The sequence below is a fragment of the Theropithecus gelada genome, chromosome 3 (assembly GCF_003255815.1).
Source record: "Theropithecus gelada isolate Dixy chromosome 3, Tgel_1.0, whole genome shotgun sequence".
Taxonomy (NCBI): Eukaryota; Metazoa; Chordata; class Mammalia; order Primates; family Cercopithecidae; genus Theropithecus; species Theropithecus gelada.
The window spans coordinates 172,323,411-172,349,520 of NC_037670.1; the positions used below are offsets into that span (position 1 = coordinate 172,323,411).

The 26,110-nt window shown below is 38.6% G+C and overlaps 1 protein-coding gene across 2 annotated transcripts in view; it reads left to right on the forward strand.

The window, feature by feature from the left end:
• Window positions 1-26,110, forward strand: part of CNTNAP2 (contactin associated protein like 2) — a 2,276,620-nt gene that overhangs the window by 1,811,735 nt on the left and 438,775 nt on the right. For both annotated transcript variants that reach the window (XM_025380223.1, XM_025380224.1), the window contains one exon: window positions 16,734-16,861. In XM_025380223.1, coding sequence (XP_025236008.1) covers window positions 16,734-16,861 — 128 coding nt within the window. The remainder of the gene's footprint in view (window positions 1-16,733; window positions 16,862-26,110) is intronic.

The following is a 26,110-nucleotide window of genomic DNA, read 5'->3' on the forward strand; positions in this document are numbered from 1 at the left end:
GAGCAACAATGCACAAGACGATCAAAAGTTACACATGGAGAAAGAAGTTCTCCATCTCACACCACTGAGTTACATTTTAAGCAATGGGCTTGTGAACTAATACCATTGTTCACCTTCTCAAAAGGGCATTGTATTTAGGAATGGCATTATTACAGTTTTCCAATAGAAGACATTAAATAAAGGAGAGAACATTTATATTGGGCAATATTAAAACATTTACTTCCACATCCACTGCTTTCGCCAGCTTGAACAGATTAGTTATTCCCAGCAGATTATTCTCATTGGTAATTCTGTAATAAAAGATTCTCGATATTGTTCATTTTCATCACTGGCATTATAATTTTTATTTCAGAATCTTGGCCATCGAATATTCATTATCTAATTATAATAAAAATGCATGATTCCCTTAAGGATGCCTATAACTAAATGAATATGAACTTTATTAAAGGAATTAAATTAGGAGATTAAAGTTATTCAAAGGGAGTAACTTTATTCTTAAATAACTGTAGGGTTGCAATACTAGGAAAGAAAGAGAGTAGGAAAGGCAACAGAAAACTAGTCAAAAGAAACAGAAACAAAACAGATAGATCCCTGATGTACTGTGATGGGGAATAGAGTATTAATTTAATTACTGTTATAAATAAACTAAAGAAACATTGAAAAGCCTAGTAAATTATGCGCTCCTTGAAGATTAGAGTTAGGACTGATTAATCTTTACATTCGCCACCAGACCAGACAGTGCCTGGAAAGTAGTGGACACTCAGTAAATTTTTGTTGAATTATTAAGGAAGCAAATTCTATATGAAAGTGATAACAAGTTTATGAGTACTCTTTCAAGTCAGTTTGTGGATACAAGTTTAAGGAAATTCATAGGTTGATATAGTTAGAATGTGTATACTGAATTAGAATGTTAGTCTATGTGCTTTGGGAATTAATTTTGAAGCTGAGGAAGCTATGCAAGAGGCAGCCAAGCTCAGAGGAAGGGTGGGAGACCTGGTGAGCTGCCCATCCCTGCCTTGAACTCTTGCCTGTTATAGATGGAAATCATCCTTCATTACCTGGGAAAAAGCATGAGCCCAAAGCAGAATTAGCCTTCTTTATATATGTGTTGAATTTGTGTTCCCATCATATTAAGTATTAAAGGAAATTATTATAAGCTGTTTGTTGGACAGTAAAGGAAAGTGATAATGATAATTTTAATATAGTTAACATTAGCTTGAACCATATGAAACTGATATTTTTGTGTATAAACACCTAAGTGAATATTGACAATTTCACATGGTTTAATTTAATATTGATCAAATGCTATGTGCTAGGCACTGTGCTAAGTAATGTATAGTCCATTAATTTGTTGAAATTTCATCCAAGAAGTTTTGTAATAGATGAGGAAATTAACAATAAGTTAGGGAACTTGCCCAACATACAAAGAGGACATAGAAGGTAAACACAGTTTGACATCAGAGTCCCTTTTCTTAAACAGAAGACTATCCTACCAGGGAAAATATGGATGTCATAAATTATGTTATCAAAATCTTGCCTTCCAATCGCTTATTTATGTCAACACAAATGTGACAATAAGGTATACAGTGGTTAATTCACAATGCGAAGTGTCTGCTTCTAGAAAAGTGAAATTTGCTTATAATACAGAGTTGTTACCACTGCAATATCGAGGTCAAGTTCTACGGCTACAAAATGATGTAATCTTTGCTCAAGAAGGTCACATTGCAGTAAAGAGGACATAATTATAAAGAGTATTACATCATTAGAGTTAGATTTTTTTGTTGGTCAAATGACTCAATCCAAAAAGGAGGATACATGGTAAGAATGTACTATAGAGACAAAGAGATAAATATCTGAAACCAAGACCCCAGAAAATTAACGATCTATGTCAACCATAACTATATTATCCATGTGAGTCAATTTCTATGGGAAATACAGTTCTGTTTTCTATAGATAATACAGTTCTTCCTAGAGGAAGAAGCAATTAATTGATCTTGGAGGGGTCAGGGAGAGTTTCATAGAAGAGATGACAACTTTACAAGGCCTGAGGGATGAGTGGGATTGCATTAGGCAGAGAAAAGAGGAAAGACATCCTACAAAAGGGCGCAACATGTACAAACAGAGGAATGTGTGAAAGTAAACAATCACGTTGAGGAACAGTACATGGTTTATGTGGCAAGGAGGCAAGTTTGATACAACACCCAGACACGTGAAATGCTGAAACGGTAACTTGGACTCTTATTGTGAAGAGCCCAGGATTGGAAATTTCTACTGTGTCCTAGAAAGCCATGATAAGCCAACGATGCAGTTTCCTTCTTGAGCTATAACTTTCCTAGAGGGAAGTACACACATCTTAAGTGGACAGCTTAGGCACTGTTACGTATTAATACACCCGTGAAATTATCACCCAGACCCCTTGCTTGGAAGACCAAATGTCTTTTTTTCTTCCCCCTCAGAAATGTATTACCATTTTTCAGAATTTATATTTTCTAAAACCCAATATAAAATCTTATATGCAACCATGATTGACTGAATTGTGTCCTCTGAAAAATTCATCTGTTAAGCCCTAACCCCGAATGCGATTATATCTGGAGACAGGGTCATTAAGGAAATTATTTAGGTAAAATGTAAAATGAAGCCACAAGAATGGGGTCCTAATGCAATGGGGCTGGTGCCCATATAAGAAGAGGAAGAAACACGGGAGAGGTTCCTTTCTCCACTTTAGTTCACGGAAAGGCCATATGAGGACACGGTGGGAAGGTGGCCCTCCACAAGCCAAGGAGAGACGCATCACCAGAAACCAACTCTACCAGCATGTTGATCTTGGACTTCAAGCTTTCAAAACTACCAGAATATAAATGTCATCTAAGCCACCCGATCCGTGGTGTCTCAATACAGCAGCCTGAGCGGACTAATCCAACAGTCTCTAAGTATTAAATTTAGAATTGGTCATCAAAATTTTGTTCACCTCAAGGAAATAAAATGACTCGGACTTGTTTGTATGATTTCCCTTTTCTATTTTCAGATTATTTGCAACCTGGAGACTCTGCCCTGCAAAACCATGTGGCAGTTTCCCCTTCTGGATCCTCACAAGAGAAAAATAAACTCACACAAACAAGATACTCAGACGCTTTATTTATTCTGGAAAAAAAAAGTGAAATTGCTAAATTGAGTTTTTCACTGGTCAAGATTTACCTAGCCGGATAGGTGTAGGCTCCTTACTCCTTTCTTTGAGGTATTTGCTCTCTCTTGATTAAGGGTGATAGATTTTTATTGCCCCACTTCTGAGGGGAGGATTTATATCTTTTAATTTGTGTAAGTTGGACTGCATCATAAATGGTTCACCCTCTAAATTACAGAGTAAGTTTGCCAATAGAGATGACCTTGTTTATTAAAATCTAATTAACTGAAGTTTTAGAATGTCCCTGAGTGGGTTGCTGAATTTCTGATTTTCTCCAAACCAATACAGATCAAAGATCCAGCTGGCTGGAGCTAACCACAAAGCTTTGAACCTCACCGTGAAATTATCTAGTTAGTTCCTCTTTCAGACATTTTTTCCAAGGTACAAGCCCAAGAATCTTTTAATATGTTGGCCATCCTATTTCAGAGAAGCCATGTGCCTGATTATGAGTTGGAGAAAGAGGCCCGGGTGCTCCTTGTTCACTGCAACTGAAATGAGAGGACCCTGGAGTGTAACTTTCATTCCCCAGCAACGGTCAGTCAGAACGTCTCTGATCATGTGCCACTTTGCATCTTCTGGACAAAGTTCTATGCTGCCTATACACATAAGGCAGTAATATTCATGACTTTTGACTGCCAACCTTGGAAAATAATGTTGGCAAATTGATGACAGACATATGGGATAAAACATATTAATTGATTCAGTTCCCAGTCTATATACAAAATTGCTGAATGCTACAATTCCTCTGGTTTCTGCCCTATTGCTTCTTCCATTTCTCACTTCAACTTTAAATAAGAGTTTAAGGTTTGCCTCTTCTTTCTCATCTCCCATTTAATTATCAGCTATTGAACTTTTTCTTCATGACGCTACTAGATCCCTTTGTGTCCCGTCCGCCGATGAGCTCCATATTGATATAGCTGATGTGCCTGCTTTAATTTTTTGATACCAGACATTTTTGCAATACTTAACATAATTTACCACCTCACCCCCCCTCCCCCCAGAAGCTCTCTGTTCCCTTGGCTTATAGTACACAGAATTCTTTTGGTTCCCTCAGATTTTTAGATCATGTATTTTTAACTTACTTGGTTCATTCTTCTTCTTTCATGCTTGACACTCACAGTGATCTCAAGGCTCTTTCCATGGCTGCATTCTGACTTGCGTTTAGTCCCAGTAACTGAGAGATATTTTGAAATTCTGTTTTTATTTGGGCCACCTTACCCTGAAGAGTAAGTACTTTTCATTGTTGTAGCTGAGGTGGTGTGCCTTTTTCAAACATCTACGTCCCACAGCATCTTCGAGATATTGATAACATAAAAACAAATATCGATCATCTTAAGGGCCTTACAGACTTCAGAGATGGGTAAAAGAAACCATTTCCACCTTCAAATCAGTCTTTTGTATCCACTAGGGGAGCACAATGACCTGCTGAGTTGAAGTGGGAATAACAAAGTATCTCAAAGATGATGTGATTTTTGTAGAGAAAAGATCGTGGCAGTAATCAATACAGGAATCATTTATATGGATCTGTGTTACTTGGAGGGGGCTTTAGAAATGGCATCAAGAAAAAAAAAAAAAAGCAATCCTTCTTGGTTTAAAAGATAATGCTGGTATCATTGAAAAACAGTACCTTTTAAGATGACCAAATCCCCAAAATAAAAATTCAAAGCACATTGTACTCCCTTCTGAGGCCAAACGCATCAGGACTAATGCTCTTTTGAGCTAACCATGGTATTTAAGCAAAAATTTAGGGAATGGGGGCTCTGATTATTGTTTTTCATGAGTGTTGATATCTATGGAAACAATGAAGGAATATATAGAAAGTAAATTAGATAAAGACTTGATTTATAAAAATTATCCAGGTTTAGAAAATTTTATATATCCAAAAAGAAGTCATAAATTAGATTTCCGCAGACTGTGAACTAGACTAAGGTGTCATGTACCCTCACATTCCAAAGCTGAATGCCTTCCCTCTCCGTGTCACCCAGTTACCCTCCTTGGGTGACATAAGAGAAGCCCAGCAATTCCTGGGGACGTCTCATAGTACCAGCAGGAAAGATTTATTTGCAGAGTTGAGATGTCAGCATATTCCATCTGCCCACAACCATCATCACCATCGGACTATCCCTGTTTAGTTTCAAGGGAAAGAAACATGAATGTGTGGAACGAAGCCAGCCATGAGCAACCTTTAAAGGCACCCACCCAAGAGCTATCAAGGCAAGAGTGAGGAGGGGTGTGAACTGTGCAGAAGCAGAGGGGAGTTATAAGTGACCGGGTGCACTTGGCATTCCAATTTCTGCATTTATTTATTGGTTATAAATAAAGCTTCAGAAACACCAAGAAGTCCTAAGCTATTCACTCTAATTTTAAAAGATATACTGGGCCATTATAAGGGAAGATTTTCCCCTTGACTACTTTTGAGATGCCAGGAGTTGGCCATTAATCGCTAGATATGAAAACACATGGAGATGGCAAAGAGGCTACACATCAAGCATTCCCTCTACTAATCATGCAAATGAGTCATGATTTTAAAAATGTAAGGAACTCTTGCTTATGGAAAATATGAATGTAGATGCACAAAGTAAAATGTAAGTAGTCCAAATTAGTCTTCAAGCCAGTGAGACAATTTTCCTATATGATAAAAAGAAGAAATTTTTATATCATTTAAAGGAAATACATTGAAATTATGTTAGAATTTAAAAAATGTAAACATGCATCTTTCCTTCTTAAATTCTAGAGTATTGGAGATTTGATCTGCCTTTTTCTAGCTCAGCTATTAACTGGTTCAGTACCTTAGTCCAGGCATTGTTTTATTCCTAGTCTATTACCTCTGAAAAATGAAGGTAATAACTAGATAATCTCCCAAACCGTATGCTGGTTACTGTTCTAATGGCCTGCAAGGAAACTGTGTAGGACTACAAAGTCTTGTCTTCAAAGGACTCACACTGCACATCTATGTGAAGAAATATTGGCCCAGATAAACTAACCAACTTACTTTTACATAGAGGCAGAGCCAAAGTAGGGTTCACCTTTGCAAATCTAAGTCTTGTAACCCTTTTACTACATTAGTGAGATATGGATCTTCTTTTTTTTTTTTATTTTTGAATATTACTTTCTAAAGAAGTAATAAATCCCAAGTACAGAAAAAAAAGATACTAAAAATATTTCAAGAGCGTTCAAGAAACTCCAATATAAGAAAGGCTTGTTGTTGGGTTTTTTTTCATCTCTCTCCATGGATAGTAAGTACATATGGATAACTATTTTAGAGCTGTGCCTAGTTAATGTCTATGTTTATTCATGTATTTATTCAATCATGAAACACATGGAGCCAGCCACTTTTATTTGAATCCACTTTAAATAAACACTTTTGTGTTGTTTGTATAAAGTTTCAGGAAACAGTATATCTGCCCTCAGGGAACTTGCTTTCCAGAAAGGCAAATCAAAGAACAACATTTTGCAAAGAATCCCAAAATGGTTACAAGGGCTTTCTAAGAGAAGTCTAAATTGAACAGATAATTGTCTCACATTTTGTGAAAGGCCTAAACTATTCTCACTGAAAAGCAGTAATTGAATCTGTAATTACTTTGATTTCACTGGGGACATAGGCATGGATTCTGAAGATCTAATTGTGATGGTTGTTTTCTTAATCTCTTTCATTGCTTCCTAGCAACACTACCTTCCTTCTTTCCATGGAGGAAAACTCAACAGTCAATGGTGGGCAAGGACACTATGAGAAGCGTTTAATGGCACCCACCCAAGGGCCACCAAGGCAAGAGTGAGGAGGGGTGTGAACAGAGGGCCCCACTGCTTATTTGCCCTTCTGATGATCCAGCCCCTGTTTGTTCTATGAACAAAGGCATTAACTTGTGAATAAAAGTTATTTTTGAAAATGAACGTAGAGGAACTAGCAAACTCAGCCCATGAGCTTCCCTTTTAAAAACACGGAATCACTTCCTCATAGTCATTTCAGTGATGCCGGGAATGTTCCTCTCCAATTCACCCTCCACCATTCACAGAGATTTGATTTTTAGAACTTTGTCAAAAGACAAGATCGCATAAAAAATTAGTTTAAAGCTCTAATTGGCTTTTATTAGCAATTCTCAAATTGGGCAACACCTCACTCTGTAAAATGGAATGGCTGTCCCAACGCACTGAGGAAAGGAGATTGGCTTTATAGGCAGAAAAGATCTGAAGAAAGAAAGCAGAAACAAGGAATAAAAAGTGGATTGGTCATTTCAAAGTTACTTTACTTGTAGAGTTAAAACAGGGGGATCTCTTATCATGCCAGCTCAGGAAAACTGGTCCCCTTCCCCCCTTTTTTTTTTTTGTTTTGAGACAACGTCTTGCTCTCTACAGTAGTGTGATCTCGGCTCACTAAAGCCTCAACTTCCTAGGCTCAAGCAATCCTCCCACTTCAGCCTCTTGAGTAGCTGGGACTGCAGGTGCGTGCCACCATCCCCAGCTAACTTTTAGTATTTTTGGTAAAGACAGGGTTTCACCATATTGCCCAGGCTGGTCTTGAACTCCTGAACTCAAGCGATCCTTCCACCTTAATCTCCCAAAGTGCTGGGATTACAGGGATGAGCCACCACATCCAGCCAAACGGGGCCCCTTCTGATTGATGGCTGTGGCTCTCCTGTTATTTGGAAAACTGATGGGTTTCAAAGTTCAGGTTAGTTCTGTGGCACCTAGCACAAGTGACTGCATGTTGGTTTGGTCTGAGTTGCTGGGGCCTACTGCAGGGCCTACTCCAAAACAATGGCCTCCCATGAACCCTGTTTGGCAGTCTCATTAAGGCATTGCTTCTACTTCACTGGTTTGTTAAGTAGAAGGTTTAAGATTTGTCACCTTTTTCTCCGAGGGCAGGTTTTAGTAGAGACTTGGACAGAGGACATATAGCAGAGAGGATACAGGAAGATGGAGCTGAGAACAAAATAAATACAATAAAACAAAAATTCTCCATGCTTTTAAAAATATTTAACAAAAACTAATTTTGACTTGAGTTTATAGGTTTCCTATCCTTTTTTTTTTTTAGGTGTATTTTAAAATTATTTTTAATTGTATACATTTTAAGTTGTACAGCATGATGTTTTGAGATACTTATCTTTATATATATATATACACACATACATATATATATACACATATGTATATAAAAGTGACTCCTACATTGAAGCAAATTAACATACCCATCATCATATGGTTACCTTTCTTTTTTTTACCAGCAGTACCTAAAATCTACTTTCTTGAAAATCCTATCCTTTTTTATGTAACATTAGATATACACTTTTAACAATTAGGTAGTATTTGGTATTAATCATGAAGCAGCATCTTATTTCTGGGTAGAGTCTATTTTCTTAAGTTGTTTTAAACTTTTTAAAGATTTTTTAGTTATGAATTTATTTTATTTTTGAGACAGGGTCTCATTCTGTCACCCAGGCTGGAATGTGGTGATGTAAACTTGGCTTGTTGCAGCCTCAACATCCTGGGCTCAAGCAATCCTCCCACCTCAGCCTCTCAAGTAGCTGGGAATATTGATGTACACCACCATGCTTGGCTAATTTTAAAATTTTTTATAGAGACAGGGTCTCACCATCTTTCCCAGGATAGTCTTGAATTCCCACCTCAGCCTCCCAAAGTGCTGGGATTACAAGCATGAGCCACCGTGCCTGGATGTGAATTTTTATTTAAGAGATAGAAAGAATAGGAACAACCCAAAGATCCTTTAATAGAAATAACTAGACATTAATCAAATGTCTAGTTTGATTAATGGTATGTCTATGTTTAACTTCTTAAGAAACTGCCAAACTGTTTTCAAAAATGACTGGGCACAGTGGCACTTTAGTGTAATCCAAGCTACTTGGAAGCTAAGATAGGAGAATCATGACTTTACAGCCCACCTCCCAAGTTCCCCCAAATCCTTGTCAACACATGTTATTGCCTCTCCTTTTGATTATATCTTTAGTGTAAGCTATTAGTAAAATAACTTTTCAGGAAAATTCTTATAGGTTTTTACCTTTTAACCTACCTTTTCTGAACACTTGCTGTGGAAAAAGTACAGTGTATTTGAGGATGACTGTTAGGAGGCAGAAAAGGTGGAGAAAAGAGAGGCTGGGCTCAGTGGCTCATGCCCATAATCCCAGCACTTTGGGAGGTCAAGGTGCGTAGATCACTTGAAGTCAGGAGTTCAAGATCAACCTGGCCACCATAGTGAAACCCCATTTAAAAACCAAAAAAGATGGAGAAAAGAGATACAAAGATTTATAGGTAAAACGAACTTAATTATATGAACCAGAAATCATACAAAAGACTCCAAAATGTTTAGAAGCCATCCTTGAGATGCAGATTTAATGCTAAAAATATTGGCATTTTCAGAATATTGCAATGACGAATGTTGACAGTCAAACAGAATTTTATTGTTAAGCTTGTCTTGGAAAAACCAAGAATGTTTGTTTGTCTGTGATTGAGGCACAGTCCCTAAAGCTAGTTTGGAAAAGTGACAAATGTTTCAGGTTAGGATACAAAAGACAAATTCTAAATAAGAAATGAAGAAGAGAATGAAACATGGAGGAAATTGGTGGGACATTCTGTGCCATTTAAATATCTTGACTCTTGTTAATGAATGTCTATATAGAGGTCAAAGGTGAGGAAAACAGACAAAGCATGGGTATCTAAGAAAGGTGTGTTTTCTATCCAGGAAGAAAGGTCAATGGAATACATAAATATAGTGATATAAATTTAAAGGTAGTAAAAGCCCTTAAAAACAGAGTCAGTAAAGATTTTGTAGTCCCTGGTTCATAGTCACAAAGTGGAAGACACCAAAGCCAGGAAATATACCACTTTGTAGTTTATTACCCTACTATTTCCAGTGAGATGTGTGCAAAAGACTTGTTGGACCTTATTGCCAATTGGCATTTGAGACTATCTACAGTTCTTTTTTTTAATAACCTCATTGAGGTATGATTTGAATACCATAATATTCATCAATTTTAACTGTACAATTAACTGTACAAGTGTACAGTATTTTTTCATAAATTTTTAGTAAATTCATTGAGTTGTGCAACAAATCAACACAATCCCAATTTAGGACATTAACATTATCCCTATAAGATTCTTGTTTACCAGGAATTTCTGTTTCTACTCCCAGCCCCAGACAACCATTAACCTCCTTTCTGTCCTTGTAGATTTGCTTTTTCATATCAGTAAAGTTAGAATATGTGATTTTTTTGTTTGTCTGGCTTCTTTCACTTAGCATAATGTTTTTGAGGTTTATTCATGTTGCAACATGTATTCAGATTTCATTCCTCTTTATTGTCAAATAATATTTCGTTGTACGTATATACCATACTTTTATCCATTCACTAGTTGGTGAGCATTTGCATTATTTCCACTTTGGGCCTCTTATGACTAAATCTGCCATAAACGTCTACCTAAAAGGCTTTGTGTGAACATATGCTTTCATGTCTCTTGTAGAGATATCCAGAAGTAGAATTTCTGAGTCATATGGTATGTCTATGTTTAACTTTTTAAGAAACTGCCAAACTGTTTTCAAAAATGACTGGGCACAGTGGCACTTTAGTGTAATCCAAGCTACTTGGAAGCTGAGATAGGAGAATCATGACTTTACAGCCCACCTCCCAAGTTCCCCCAAATCCTTGTCAACACATGTTATTGCCTCTCCTTTTGATTATAGCTATTCTGGTAGTGTGAAGTAGCATCTCAGTGTAGTTTTAATTACATTTCCCTAATGAATGATAGTATTAAGCTTCTTCTCATGTGTTTATTTTGTATTTGTACTTCTCTCTGTGAGATATCTTCTGTAGCTATAACTTTGACTTCCTGAATTCTGTCCAGAAATGTCTAGTTTGAGTGATGCCGTGATGGAAATGCATGAAAGTACACAGCGTATACATTTTTTAAGGGTTACTAAATACCCCTAAAACTTCACAAAAGAGAAGTCCTTCTACTCTGCTAGAACTATTGTATAGGAAAACTCAGTATAATCATTTTCATAATATTTGATAGAAGAGGAGGCTCATTGTAAAAACTGGGGATGTTTATTTTTCTTTAGGGCTTCTTTTTTCTACTTTTTCATCAAGCTAAGGACAAGACTAAACTGCCTGGAGGCTTGTTTGCTTTCTCAGCACAATAAAAAAGTCAAGGAAAGACAGCAGAGCAAGACAGATTCTTCAGAAAAACAATACCGAAGGGAAATAATAGTAACACCACGTTAGAGAAACAAAATCCATAGAATCAAGCTTTACTTGAGTAACAATGCTGATGGAAATAGCATGCAAGAATCTTAGTTCAGGGCCTATTTGGAATGGATGATAGAATTTTTCCAATGTATAACTTATTATTCTAACAGGATAAATAGTTACTGAATATCTCCCTAAATTAGATTGACCTCAATCTGTAAGGATCATAACTTTCAACAAAGGCTTGTTTTGCTTGCAAAAAGATTCACGCAAGATGCTTAGATGGACATCATAAAGGTATTTCAGAGGACCACCTCTCCAGGACCCAAATTGTTTGTGGAGGCTAGGCACAGTGGTTCACACCCTGAAGCCAGGAGTTTGGGACCATTCTGGGCAAAAAAGCAAAAGCAAGACCTGTCTCTACAAAAAAAAATTTAAAACAGTGGGCGTAGTAGCATGCACCTGTACTCCCAACTACTCAGGAGGCTGAGGCAGGAGGATCCCTTGAATCCAGGTCTAGCCTACAGCGAGCTATGATTGCACCACTGCACTCCAGCCTGGGCAACAAAGCAAGATCCTGTCTCTAAAATTAAAAAAAAAAAAAAAAAAAAAAAAAAAAAGTGTAGGTTGTGCTGTAGGATCACAAAAACTTTGTGCTGGTTAAACCACTTTACTGCCTTTCATGAATTAGTTTCCACAACTAATGTAGAGTCTGCTGTTTGAGAGTTTCACATGCCATTGTTTGTGGCTTTACATTCTCTGGATCCCTGTTTAGATCTTGGGTCAAAAGTGACCAAGGAGGCATCTTTATACTATTTTCTCCTTTTATTATTTTCTCAGCTGACAATTCTTTCCCTCTTTTGTTGATTGGGTAAGGAATATCTGAGTGTTATTACTACTAGCTATACGGCAACCTCATAAACTTCAATATATCATTATAAACATTGGTTGATTTGGGCATGAGGTAGTTCTAGAATTCTCTTTTGCTTAGTATGGCATGTTGATAGATTAGGGGTAAATGTGAATAAAACATTGCAGATATCTTTGAATGTATGACTTACAAATAACCTCATCATTTCAGGCTAGCTAAATATATCTTTAAAAGGTAATTTTCACCTCACCTATAAATGAGAATTAAAAGAAAAATTCTTTGATTTTAAAAAATTCTTCGATTTTAAAAGATAAATTCTCTGATTCTCATTCTTCTCATCAGTAAAATGGGAGTAATGTACACTATCTCACTTAATGATTATCATTCTCACTCAATGAATCACGATATTAAATTTTCAGTATCATTGACCAATAATGCAAACATTTTGAGAAAACATGGCTTATAAATTTCTATCATCCCTGATGTTAATCAGTATTTCTTGCAAAATAATTAAGTAATGCCTGCTTTTATTATTAAACATTTTTTTAAGTTCAAAACCTACTAAAAGTCTACATTTATAAAATTATTACAAACACTTAAAAGTTATGTTTCCAAATTATGAGATTGTGTAGATATGTGAATTCCTATAAAGTTATACACATATCAATTTGGGCAACACAATTACATAATAATTGGAATATTTCCAAACACTTGTTTTAAAAATGCTTTCTCCTAGCACTAGTTTCATAAGAAGGTAGTATACTGTCACTGATCATAAATAAACCATCATTACTGGCTGGGAGCAGTGGCTCACACCTGTAATCCCAGCACTTTGGGAGGCTGAGGTGGGCAGATCACCTGAGGTGGGGAGTTTGAGACCAGCCTGGCCAACATGGTGAAACCCTGTCTCTACTAAAAATACAAAAAGTAGCCAGGTGTGGTAGTTGGCACCTGTAATCCCAGCTACTCGGGAAGCTGAGGCAGGAGAATCACTTGAACCTGGGAGGTAGAGGTTGCACTGAGTAGAGATTGTGCCATTGCACTCCAGCCTGGGCAATAAGAGCGAAACTGCATCTCAAATAATAATAATAATAATAATAATAAACCAACATTACCAAGTGCTGACAATGATCTTGAGCAACCTGAATTTTCATACATCCCTGGTAGAAGTGTAAATTGGTACATGCTCTTGGGAAAACTGTTTGAAATTATCCACTAAAGTTAAACTTGTGTACTTTATGACCCAGCATTTCTACTTTTAGGTAAATGCTCAATATAAATGAATACTAATAAGTAACACATCTATAAGAACGTTCATAGCAGCTTTATTCATAATAGCCAAACAGTGGAAACATCCAAATGACAATAGAATATTCATTCTCATTGTTGTGTAGTATTATATTTTATTTATATGATACAATCTTTTGTATCATATAAATAAATATTTAAAGTTGAGTAGAAGGAACTAGGCACAAAGGAATTCGTGGTGATTCCATGTACATAAAGGTCAAGAAAAGGCAAAGTTCATCTATGATGGCAGTAGACAAAGTTATGGTTACTTCTGAGGGGGTATACTAACTGGGAAGGGCATGGGGATGCTTCTGGGGTGCTGGAGCTGTTCTAAATCATTATGTGGGTCATGGTTGCACAGGGTTGTGTGTGTGTGAGCGTGCACGCGTGTGTGTGTGTGTAAAAATTCATTGAACTGTACCTTTCAGATTTTCATGATCATTATTCATTTAACTACAGAATGTCATAGAGATTCCACCATTTAAAGATCTTGTTTTTATAAAATTACCCATACTATCTTATAGATGCTGGAACAGTTAAACAATGAAGAGTAGCCACAATTGGCAGAGCACCTTCTCTTCCTACAGGATAGAGCTCACTTGTACCAAAGCTGACATATGACTGCCTGCTATACAATGCAGAGTAAATTTAAAAGTTTATTATTAATTAAATTTATTTCCCACTGTTACAATAAATAAATTGAAGTGTAGATGGTTTCTTTCCTCTTGCATGTTTCTTTGCATTTATTCTCAGTACATATTTTTGTCCCCTCCTTTGTCCCTTCCCAAACCCCTTGCTCAACTTTGGAAACTTGATTGAATTACACAACAGTTGCCTACCATGATAGTCAGTGGGATATTTGTTCAGTAAATTCCTAAAGCAAAAATGGACAATTATGCCCCATTATGAGATAGAATTGGCAAATTCTTCCTAGAAAGGACCAGATAATATACATGTTAGACTTTGAGGGTCATGTGGTCTCTGCCATAGCTTCTCAACTCTGTAATTGCATCATACATAGACAATACATTTTTTAAAGTGGCTGTATTTCAATAAAACTTTTTTATGAACACTGAATCTTATAGCATCACAAAATACTATTTTTTCTTCTGTTTTAAAACAATTTAAAATGTGAAAATCATTCTTAGCTTTTGAGCCGTACAAAAAGAAGTGATGGACAGAATTCGGGTCTCAGGACTTAGTTTGCAGAGCTCTGATTTAGAGTCATGTAATTTTAAGTAATAACTTGAATCTCAGCCTTCAGTTCCATCATTTCTAGTAGGTTGTCAAATTACCGTATGCTGTTAGAGGGTGCTTTTATTTATTGTTCCTTCAACAAGCACTAAATATTAAATCTAATATCAAAGGCTTTGTTTCCTCTTTGGCACGATTGTAATTCATAGGACTTCTAATAAAAGAGGATAGGTTTGTAAAATATTCCACTGAGATATTTGAGGCCTAGTCTTCAGTAGCTACAGCGTCAGTAAGAATCACAATGCTTTTCTGCATAATCTTAATTCTGATTTGATAAATAATTATTTTTTAAAAACCCTTCATTTTGAAAACAATGAAATAACTAAGGCAGTATATAATGCATCTCTTTGAGACCCTCTGGCCAAGTTCTGTGACTCCTTCCTGGGTTTTTAAGGGTCCTGACACATGAGGAAACAAATATTCACTGACATTCAAGAAGGTCAGAGGTATAAGTAACGGCTCCACACGGCATAGCATTTTCAAGACAGGCCTCCAAGTTGGTTCCTCTCCATTCTCTGCACTATTTGCCAAGAGACATGAATGTCAAATCTTTAAATTATTGAACTCTGTCATTCTCCTGTCATCCAAAATCAGGGTGGGTTTTTTCCTGATGAGTTCTAAGTGCATTTTTTTTTTTTTTTTTTTTTTTTGAGACAGAGTCTCGCTCTGTCCCCCAGGCTGGAGTGCAGTGGCGCGATCTCAGCTCACTGCAAGCTCTGTCTCCCAGGTTCACGCCATTCTCCTGCCTCGGCGTCCAGACTAGCTGGGACTACAGGTGCCCGCCACAGCGCCTGGTTAATTTTTTGTATGTTTAGTAGAGACGGGGTTTCACCGTGGTCTCGATCTCCTGACCTTGTGATCCGCCCGCCTCGGCCTCCCAAAGTGCTGGGATTACAGGCGTGAGCCACCGCGCCCGGCCGAGTTCTATGTGCATTTTCAAAATTGTTGTTTCTATTCAGACTGAACCATGTAAAAAAATCATCTGAAAGGGTAAATTTGAGGAACGACATCACGCTGCTTTGTGTCTCTCACCCATTCAGCCCCAAATGAGGGATCCCTCAGCCACAGCAACAGGAAAAGGGGACAAAGGGGCACTGATTTTCCGTGAAGGTGAAATCTGCTGCACAGGCCCCAAAACTCACTGCACATAACTCAGCTTAAGCCCATCTCCAGGAACCCCTCCTGGGTTTCTGTGCTCCATTCTAGAGTCAGTACTTTGCAACTAGCCTTGTCCTTCTTCATTTAGGGTGGATACAGGGTAGACTTGGGAGACCTGAAACAAGATAAATACAGAGTCAACAGAAGAACAAACTCAGGAGGAAAGCCAACTGGGCTCAAATCTCAGCTCCACTCTTCAGTGTAGATGGAAATAGACACTTATTGAACACCTGTTTTGTGTTGGAAACTTCACATAAACTGTTCCAGTTGTTAAACAAGAAGAGAGGCAGGAACAAAAGGTGTCCCTTATTTAACTGACGTACAACAGGGAAGAAAACTTCTGAAGGAACTGCTTCAAAGCAATGAAAGAGACAAAGGTTGTTTTTAAAGAGGGTTTTGCTTCACATATTATTCAAGTGACCAGGTTGACTTTGTTGAACTTCTGATTCCGTGACAGCAGCAAACTCTGCATGTGTGCTCAGGGTTTGCCATGCTGTGGTGTACTCTCAACCTAAAAGAGTATGCAGCATAATGGTTGTGAATCTCTGGAAATCAGGGTGTCACTTCTGTTTTCCAGAGGACAAAGATGCCAGAGGGGCTTCTGATCGATGTTCTATGAGACCACCTATGGAAGAGAGAGAACAACTCTGTAACTGTGGCTTTACTTAGTAAACTTCCAAACGATTACTGAAATGTCATCATTAGACACCTTAAGCAACTAGCCGAAAATTCATATTTCTAACTCAGCCGCCTCATTCTTTTTCTGTCTTTCCCTGTGATCCAGGAGGAAGGATGCTGGCTTCTTATCATACAAAGATCACCTGCCAGTGAGCCAAGTGGTGGTTGGAGATACTGACCGGCAAGGCTCAGAAGCCAAATTGAGTGTGGGTCCTCTGCGCTGCCAAGGAGACAGTAAGTTTGCATGGCAGCTATGGCTTGCACTTTCTTATCCCATTTAAATATTGTTTCCAGGCTGCTCAGAAGATGCTGCAATCAGACTTGCTCTTCTGTGGCTCCTACAGAAACATCACGTAACCCAAGCAGATCTAACTTAGAGGAGGGGAACAGCCATAAAGCCTCCAGTACAGGAGCCGCGATTTGGGCATAAAGTGGGGATATCCATCTTTCCTCTGTATTCATATGTAACAAGTTTGACTACCTAAGTTTATGATGATATAAATAGCAATGCTAATAGCATAAATGTGGTACTCAACAGCTGTGATTCCACTGAGTGCTGCTGTTAATGCCATTAGGATGACTATTTATATCACCATAAACTGAGTTTATGGTGATATACATAGTAGCATTATGGCTTAATGTATCATTGTAAACTTGGATTATGGCCATATAAAGTTTGACATTATTGCTATCAAACTTCATCATCATCAGAGCTTGATGGTCCCTTGTAAGCCAAAGATTGTTTCTGTAACTATGTCTTCTTTCAGGATTAGTCACCCCAGAGAGAAATTTGGGGCTGCTAGCTTGGACAGTGGGAGGTAAGGGAGTTGGAGCAATGGTCCCTCCTAATTAAGGGCACCATTAGGATTTTATGTTGTTTGATACCCTTCGGTGTGCTTTATGTGCAGTCAGAGGGAAACAGTGACACGGTTGCACTGTGGGGATTCTGCAGCGAGCGTCCTGGGCATCATTTTCCCTCTTCTTTTTGGGACACGTGGTTTAGGCAACTCTCCTGAGAGTTCTATGCTTTTGTGATTGTGTGCAAGGCATCCGGAGACCTGGATTCTGCTCCCTGAATAGCTGACTTGCCAGGAGACCTCAGGCAAACCCCTCCATTGTCTTAGCTATGGTAATGAGAATACCACCAGCATCCCACTTCCTCCTGGGAAGGCTGTAAATATTTTAGTGCCTGGATTGGGATTCCTCCTAGCAAAGCATTATGTTAGATGGAGTATTATTACCACTTTGTAAATCAATGGAGAATTAGACCTACTTGATAATAAATTATTACGTCCACTCGAAGAGGTGTCCTAAGGAACGTAATGATGCATGCTTAACAGTTTCCTACTTAGTAAATTGAGGTTGTCGGCAATTAAGCAATGCCATGTTCCTAATACAAAAGGGAGATGGACTTTGTACTGATTTTCCTCTACTTACATTGAAAATGCTACCTGTAAAATTGAGACTGGCCAAGATCTTTATCACACACGTATTAAATAATAATACTTCATTTGTTCAGTCAGGCTTAGTAAAACTCTTCAGGAAGAAATTTAATTTCAACTGCCTAAGAATAGGATATTCACCTAAAGTAATAGTACATATGCATTTTAAACAAATAGTATAAGAAATGAAAGATAGGGTTGCTCTAACATTAGGAAGACTGTCATGTGTTGTCTAATGAAAGTCATTTTTGTATGGAATAATTACTCATTGGCATATAAAGGTAAAATATTTCTGGCTTACCGATTCTAATTCTGAAGTTAGCTTTGAATTTGAGAAAGTGTTCCCATTAAATGATTGATTAATAAAATTTCACTTCTGCAAACTTTTTTTCTTGTTTTGTTTTATTATTTTTTTTTCAGACGGAGTCTTGCTCTGTCACCCAGGCTGGAATACAGTGGCATGATCTCAGCTCACTGAAACCTCTGCCTCCCGGGTTCAAGTGATTCTCCAGCCTCAGCCTCCCAAGTAGCTGGGATTACAGGTGCACACCAACACGCCTGGCTAATTTTTGCATTTTTAGTAGAGATGGGGTTTCACCATGTTGGCCAGGCTGGTCTCTAACTCCTGACCTCACGTGATCCACCCGCCTTGGCCTCCCAAAATGCTTGGATTACAGGCGTGAGCCACTGCACCCAGCCTTCTGCAAACTTTTATTACCATTCTTAAAAAGAAGATTCTAGGAACATTAAATAGTAGATGCTGCAGTATATGAGCAGTTTATAATTAATATTAGCTTATTTGTTCTTAATAAATCAACCACAGGAAGAATTTATTGTGAGGCTGTCATTCATCTAGAACTTTCCTAGGTGCTCTGGAAAATAAGAAAAAGAAGTTCAAACCATGTTATGTGAAATGAACATGAAAAAATATTGGAAAACACAACTTGGTTTATAATTTAATTTTAGGTTTTGTGATATAAAATTATTGCAACTGATAGGAAAGGAGCCATAGAAGGTGTATTTCAGGCAGACTTTCTTTTTAAAAAGAGAAAATGGGAAAAGTATAGTGGTCACTGTTCATTTGCATTTCTATTCTAGGGCTGTTGGTCTTTAGAAACATTTTTAGAACCTATTAATAAAACGAACTGTTATTTATTCACATTACATGATCTCAGTATACTTATAATTACTGTAGCTTCAGAAAGACTCTTTTGAATAATATTTTACCTGATATTTCATGAAAGCAAAAGTGGTCAACAGTTAATGGCAATTATGTAGAATACTTTTGTGTCTGTGAGAGAGAGAAATCTCATTGTTTTCCAGGCAACTGAGAATAAGTATTCTACCTGGTACTTGAATTGCCTTGTAGCAGTCAGCAGCTGTGAAGCCCATGAGCCCTTTAAGAATGTTCTCACATGGACACAGTAATGATAGAGCGTTCCGTATCAATTGCATTTTCCAGTTTTTATACATATACGATCTCCTTGGATACACACAGCCTCCTGTGAATTCGGTGGGGCAAATATTAGTCTTTCTGCTTTACAAATGAAGAAAATACTTCTTTGAAAATGGCATTTACACAACAAATTTCTGAGTACACTTTCAGGCTCTGAGAAGCTTCAGGACAAAAGATTGAACAGAGAATAGAAACAGCTGTGTCTGTACAAGGTCAGAGTTGTTTTCCCGACTGCACTCTCTTTCCTGAGCCGATTGTTGATTAAATTAAAATGTCTTAAAAATGTTTCATTTGGGTCTTATCCCACCACTGGCCTCATCCACCCATGTCAGTTACCAATATAGTACAAACATTGTAGGGATTAAATTTATGTAATTTAAAAAGTGGCGTGGTGCATTTGTCCTGCTATTTATAGAGATGAACTTACTTTGTGTCATTTATTGAAGTCTGTTCAAAGCTACAGCTTATAAAGACTAAACCTATTGTTGAAAAATATCTCTTGGTTTGAGGAGTTGAGTGATGATAGCCCTCAGAAGCTGCCTTTTGAATTAGGCCCCAGTTTCATCCTCTAGTCTCAGAGAATGAAACCATTTTTGTGGGCTCAGCCCAACCATTTCAGCAGTTTCGGTTGATTTCATCATGCCTGCTGTGTTTTCTTTTTGCTTTGATTCATCTGAACTCAGACCCACATAATCAAAATGCTAAAGAAAATCAGTGAGTGCCACTCAGATCTGCTGCATTTCCCATATAGTGCTGTGAAATGCTTATGTCCTTACAGGTGTGTGTGTGTGTGTGTGTGTGTGTGTGTGTGTGTGTGTGTAGTTTTTTTCTTTCTTTCTTTCTTTTTTGCAAAGCCTATCCGAATGGAAACTTCAAATCTAAATGATGCTGAAAGTAGGACTGGTAATGGATGGTTCGCTAAAATAAAAAGTGCTGTGAAAATACAAATCCCCCTCTTAAACTAGGTCTACGCATCTAGAAAGAAACAAAAGCCATTCAGAAGATCAAAAATCAATGATTAGGTAGACGTTGTTTCAAATTGAAATATGTAATCATCTTTGGAGATGGCTGCCAAACTTTCGTACTTTCATGAAATTAGTTTAAAAAAAAAAAAAGACTTCCATTTTTTGGAGGTAGAAATCTCATACTATATCTGATGAATATAATTAATTGTAGGAATATAGTATTTGGTAGACAATTGCTTTATTTTCAGCCATATGATGTAAAACTTTACCATACTCCTCTAGGGATACAGGGACTGTAAATAAATACTTTGGAGCAAGTTTGTCAGAACCATAGGAAAGGTTTAAAAAAAAAAAAAAAAAAAAAGCAATGTTTTCAGTAAACCTAGGTAGATAGGTAGAAACAATTCCAGAAAATGTCTTATTCAAGGCCTTCTTCCAAGGCCATGCCAGAAATACTGGCTGTGAGGCTGGCAACAGAGCACTGGAGTCACACTGCAGGATTAAGATGCAAATTCAGTTTCTCAGAGCTATGGAGGTGACCCAGAGAGATAAGGAAGGAAAGGCAAGGCAGTAGTAACACATCCAGTTCTGGAACACTCAGAGGGCAGACAAAGCTATGTGTAAAGAAATAAAGATATTGATGGAGATTCATCCAAATAATGGTGAATATTTGTTCTTTGGGAAAGTTATTTTATGTGCCAGAGTAATAGGAAGGCCATGATCTCTTTTTTGCAAGAATTTTACAAACCAGGATCATAACCTGCCATTCCCTTGGCAGGAAAGGTAAAGTGGCCAGGCGTGGTGGCTCACACCTGTAATCCCAGCACTTTGGGAGGCCAAGGCAGGCAGATCACTTGAGGTCAGGAGTTCAAGGACAACCTGGCCAACAAGGTAAAGCCCTGTCTCTAATAAAAATACAAAAATTAGCAGGGTGTGCTGGTGAGCGCCTGTAATCCCAGCTACTCAGGAGGCTGAGGCAGGAGAACCATTTGAACCTGGGAGGTGGAAGTTACAGTGCGCCAACATTGTGCCGTTGCACTTCAATTTGGGTGACAGTGTGAGACTCCATCTCAAAAAAAAAAGAAAAGGAAAGGAAAGGAAAAACAGACAAGGCCATGTCTAGGTCTCCACATTGTTTCTGTACCAGTGAAACATTTCCAGCAGGGGTGCAAATGAGCGTAACTCTCCTTCAGAAGATAATACCCGTGAGAATATATAGGCCACATACTGAAGGAGAAACCACCTCTCACCTGGGCTCAGGAAGCGATTCTCCTTATTGAGAGGAAACAGCTCTCTGGGCTCCAGAGAAGAGGTCAAAGTTTATTTATCTCCTTTTTCTTTGCTGCTTCAGGCTTGGAAAAGACACAGAAGGAAAATGGGCTAGCATGCAGGTTCTAAACCAATCACTTTAGATTCATTTTCTCTCTTGATTCTCCCAACATCCCTTAATAAGTGATACTGTACAAACAAACAAACAAACAAAAAGGCACCTCTGTAAAATATTTAAAGAGGTTTATTTAAGCCAAAGGTGAGTTGTCATGGCCCAAGGTACAGGTTCAAAAGGTCCTGAGAACATGTGTCCAAGGGCTACAACTTGGTTTTTATATGTTTTAGAGAGACATAAGGCATCAATCAATATGTGTGGGGTATACATTAGTTCAGTCTAGAAACAATGTGAGAGTGTGGCTTACAAGTCATAGGTAGACTTAAAAATTTTCTGGTTGAAGATTGGTTAAAAGAGTTATTATCTAAAGGTCTGGAATTGATAGAAAGGAACATCTGGGTTAAGATAAGGGGTTGTGGAGGTCAAGGTTCTTATTACATAGATGAAGTCTCATAGGTGGCTGCCCTTAGAGACAATAGATGGCAAATGCTTCCATTTAGACCTTTAAAAGGTGCTTAGACTCTCAGTAAATCTCTTCTGGATTTCAAGGGCCTGGAAGGGGAAAGTTCTAGTTATGCTGACAGAGATTATTTACAGAGGTGAATTTTCCCCCACAAAAAACTACTTTGCAGGATCATTTCAAAATGTGGCAAAGAAACCTGCCTGGGCGTGAAATATTTTTATTTCTTCCTTTTTCTGTCATGTGATGTTATACTAAAGTCTGATTAAAATTTGGTATCTTATGGCTACAGTCTGTAAACTGTCATAATGCTGGTGGAAGTGTGGCAGTGAGGACAACCAGAGGTCATTCTCGTCACCATCTTGGTTGTGGTGGGTTTTAGCTGGCTTGTTTCCTGCAACCTGTTTTATCAGCAAGGTCTTTGTAACCTGTGTCTTGTGCCAACTTCCTGTCTCATCCTGTGACTTAGAATCTTTAACCACCTGGGAATGAAGCCCAGCAGGTCTTAGCCTTATTTTGCCCAGCCTCTTTTCAAGATGGAGTTGGCGCTTAGATTTTTAGTTTTGGTTCGCAGTACTTTTGACTCCAGTGTACTGATGAGGAAACAGAAGCAATGTTATTAGGTGCTTTGCCAATAAGTTTCAGAGCTCAGACCGGAATCTACCTGGTTCCAAAGTCCTCATTTCTACTCTACTCAGTCAGAGCTGATGTTAGGATAAAAATGGGAAAGGAAAAAAAAATCTCTTATGCTCTCAGGGAGTGGCTGGGTCTAGCTGTTTGCTGATAAGGGGGTCTAGGGAAACATCTCCATTGCCCTGTGAAGGGTCACTGAAAAACCAACTCACAAGGCAGATTAATGGAAGAAAAGGCATGCAAATTTTACTACCGGGAGTGCACAGGGAGAATCATAGAATAATTTCTCACTTCCCAAAGGAGTTCAGAAGCTTATATATCATCCTGGAAATACAGGTTATGGAAGCAGGGGAGGAGAAGAACTTTGCTTTCACTTTCAAAAGGACTATTTACTGGCCGGGCACGGTGGCTCACGCCTGTAATCCCAGCACTTTGGGAGACTGAGGCAGTTGGATCACTTGAGGTCAGGAGTTCGAGACAAGCCTGGCCAACATGGTGAAACCCCATCTCTACTAAAAATACAGATATTAGCCGTGCGTGTTGGCAGGTGCCTGTAGTCCCAGCTGCTCAGGAGACTGAGGCATGAGAATCGCTTGAACCCGGGAGGCAGAGGTTGCAGTGAGCCAAGATCACGCCACTGCATTCCAGCCTGGGTGACAGAGCAAGACTCTGTCTTAAAAAAAAAAAAAAAAAAAAAAGACTATTTACAAGTTCATCTCTGCTGTTCCTAGATCCATTTATTCTCCCTGGTAATCCCCTCAACAGAATTCCTCTTCTCTCCACTCCCATAATCTATTTTTCCAGGATGGTAAATAAGTTTCTGAACCCCCGCTGGGGGTGGGGAGCAGGGAGTGGTAATCTCTCTGGGGCTCTCCTTGGTTCTCCACATGTACATGTTAAATCCATTTGTATGCCTTTTCGCCATTTAATCTGACTCTTGGGAGTTGATTTATTTGTTTTTGTTTGGTTGTTTGTTTGTTTTGCGAATCTTCAGAGGGCAAAGGGGAAGATTCCCTTGGCTCTTACACTGCCAAGCTGTGTCTTCTAACTTATTCTTACATGAAGTGTTGGTTCTGAAAGCAGAAGATGAAAAAAGGATAGGCGACAAAAACTGTTTCCAATCCCATGCTTAGTGGAAAAAAGATCCCCCTTGATTTTGCACCCCTCTTTTTGACAAGTCATCAAACAACTGATTGTTCTCTTTCCCCTTACTGCATCTGTTCTGCCTCCCCAACAGCGTACTTCTTTTTTTTTTTTTTTTTTTTTTTTTGAGACGGAGTCTCGCTCTGTCGCCTGGGCTGGAGTGCAGTGGCCGGATCTCAGCTCACTGCAAGCTCCGCCTCCTGGGTTCACGCCATTCTCCTGCCTCAGCCTCCCGAGTAGCTGGGACTACAGGCGCTCGCCACCTCGCCCGGCTAGTTTTTTGTATTTTTAGTAGAGACGGGGTTTCACCATGTTAGCCAGGATGGTCTCGATCTCCTGACCTCGTGATCCGCCCGTCTCGGCCTCCCAAAGTGCTGGGATTACAGGCTTGAGCCACCGCGCCCGGCCAACAGCGTACTTCTTAAAAGTAAACACAGAATCTAATTCACTTTTATATCATCAGTAGTATCACATGCCTAACACCTAGAAAGGATTCAACAAATATTTGTTGAATGAGGAAGAAAAATAATACATCAAAGCAGAGGGAGATTGATAATGCCAGCTTTGGCCTGAAACTCAGCTTCTGCCCTTAGGGCACTCATCAACCCAAGCAGAGAAATCTCAGGGCCCTGGGGCTTTGGAATTCTCTAACGGAGCCACAGATGCTGGGTGAACTGACTTCCGGCATGAAATCTGGATTTTAGAGCCTGTTTTCCTAGACCCCTCATTCCCTGTTTGGGTGCAGCTCTTGCCTCTGCCTTTTCCTTTTTAGAGTTTTCATGACACTGTGTGCTCTGATTTCTGGCTCACTTTGCTTTCCTACTGTTGTTCTGAAAGCTTATCTCTGATTCAGCCCCACCCAGAAAAGAGAGGTCGCCTCAGGCGATCTATGTAGGATGCTAATAGGTGCATTACCAGCATGGAGGACCACTTTCTCTCTATCTCTCCATTCCTGCCCTGGCCATTAATCATAATACATTCGATTTACTTGGATTTGGTCTTCGTCCCTCGTCTCTTGCATCATCACGATAGGCTCATCAATGATTTTTGAAAAGAGCATTAACATCACAAATCTCAGAATGGGTAACATTTGATCATTCTCAGTAACTATTTCCTGAGACAATGCTCTAAATTATTTTGCTTTTCCCATTTTTTTCGCCACAAAATGTGGCTGTGTATTTTTGCCTCAAGTATAGCTCAAAACAAGACCAAGAATCACAGTATCCTAACAGTGGAGGCGTCTTAGACATCAACCAGTGCAGAACCTCTCATTTTACAGATGACGGTCTGGTCTAGAGAGGTTAACTCACTGGCCCGAGGTCTCACAGCTGGTCTGCAGCAGTGCACATGTATTAAAACAGTTTAATACAGTCTGCATCCTTAGTCATTCCCCAGGGCCAAAATGAATGTGGACACCCAAAGAGGAAACTTTGACCTGAAACTCTGACCTTGGGTCTCTGCCTATGCTGGGTGGTATCAGAACTCTTAATCTTACCCCATCATGAGATCAATCATCTGGAAATCTTGATAGAAAACGCATAGCCACAGGAGTGAGGGGTCAGTGGCAGAAAGTTGATGACTTCTGGGTTTTTTTGTTTTGTTTTTTGTTTTTTTAATGTGTGTGTGTGTGGTTTGTTTGTTTGTTTTAACATCTCATTCTGGCAGGTTTTTAGGGTTGATAATAGAAGGCATAAAAAACAAAACAAAACAAAACAAACAAACAAAAAAACCACTCTGGAGTGATGCCTAGAAACCATTAACCTCTATTTTTTCTTAATGTCCCAGCCTTCACTGCTATTGCCATGGGCTACTAACGACTGAGAAGCAGTAGTGGGTCTAAGAACAAGCAGAAATAGTGAAATTTTCAGGATCACACCCTAGGCTGATTGCCATTAATGGATTGAGCCCTCTGGGCATTTCTGAGGTCAGCTGCAATTACAAATGCTGCAACTTTTGCAAGTAGATGGAAGCCTTTCCTTTTGTCTTCCAGACTCCAGAGT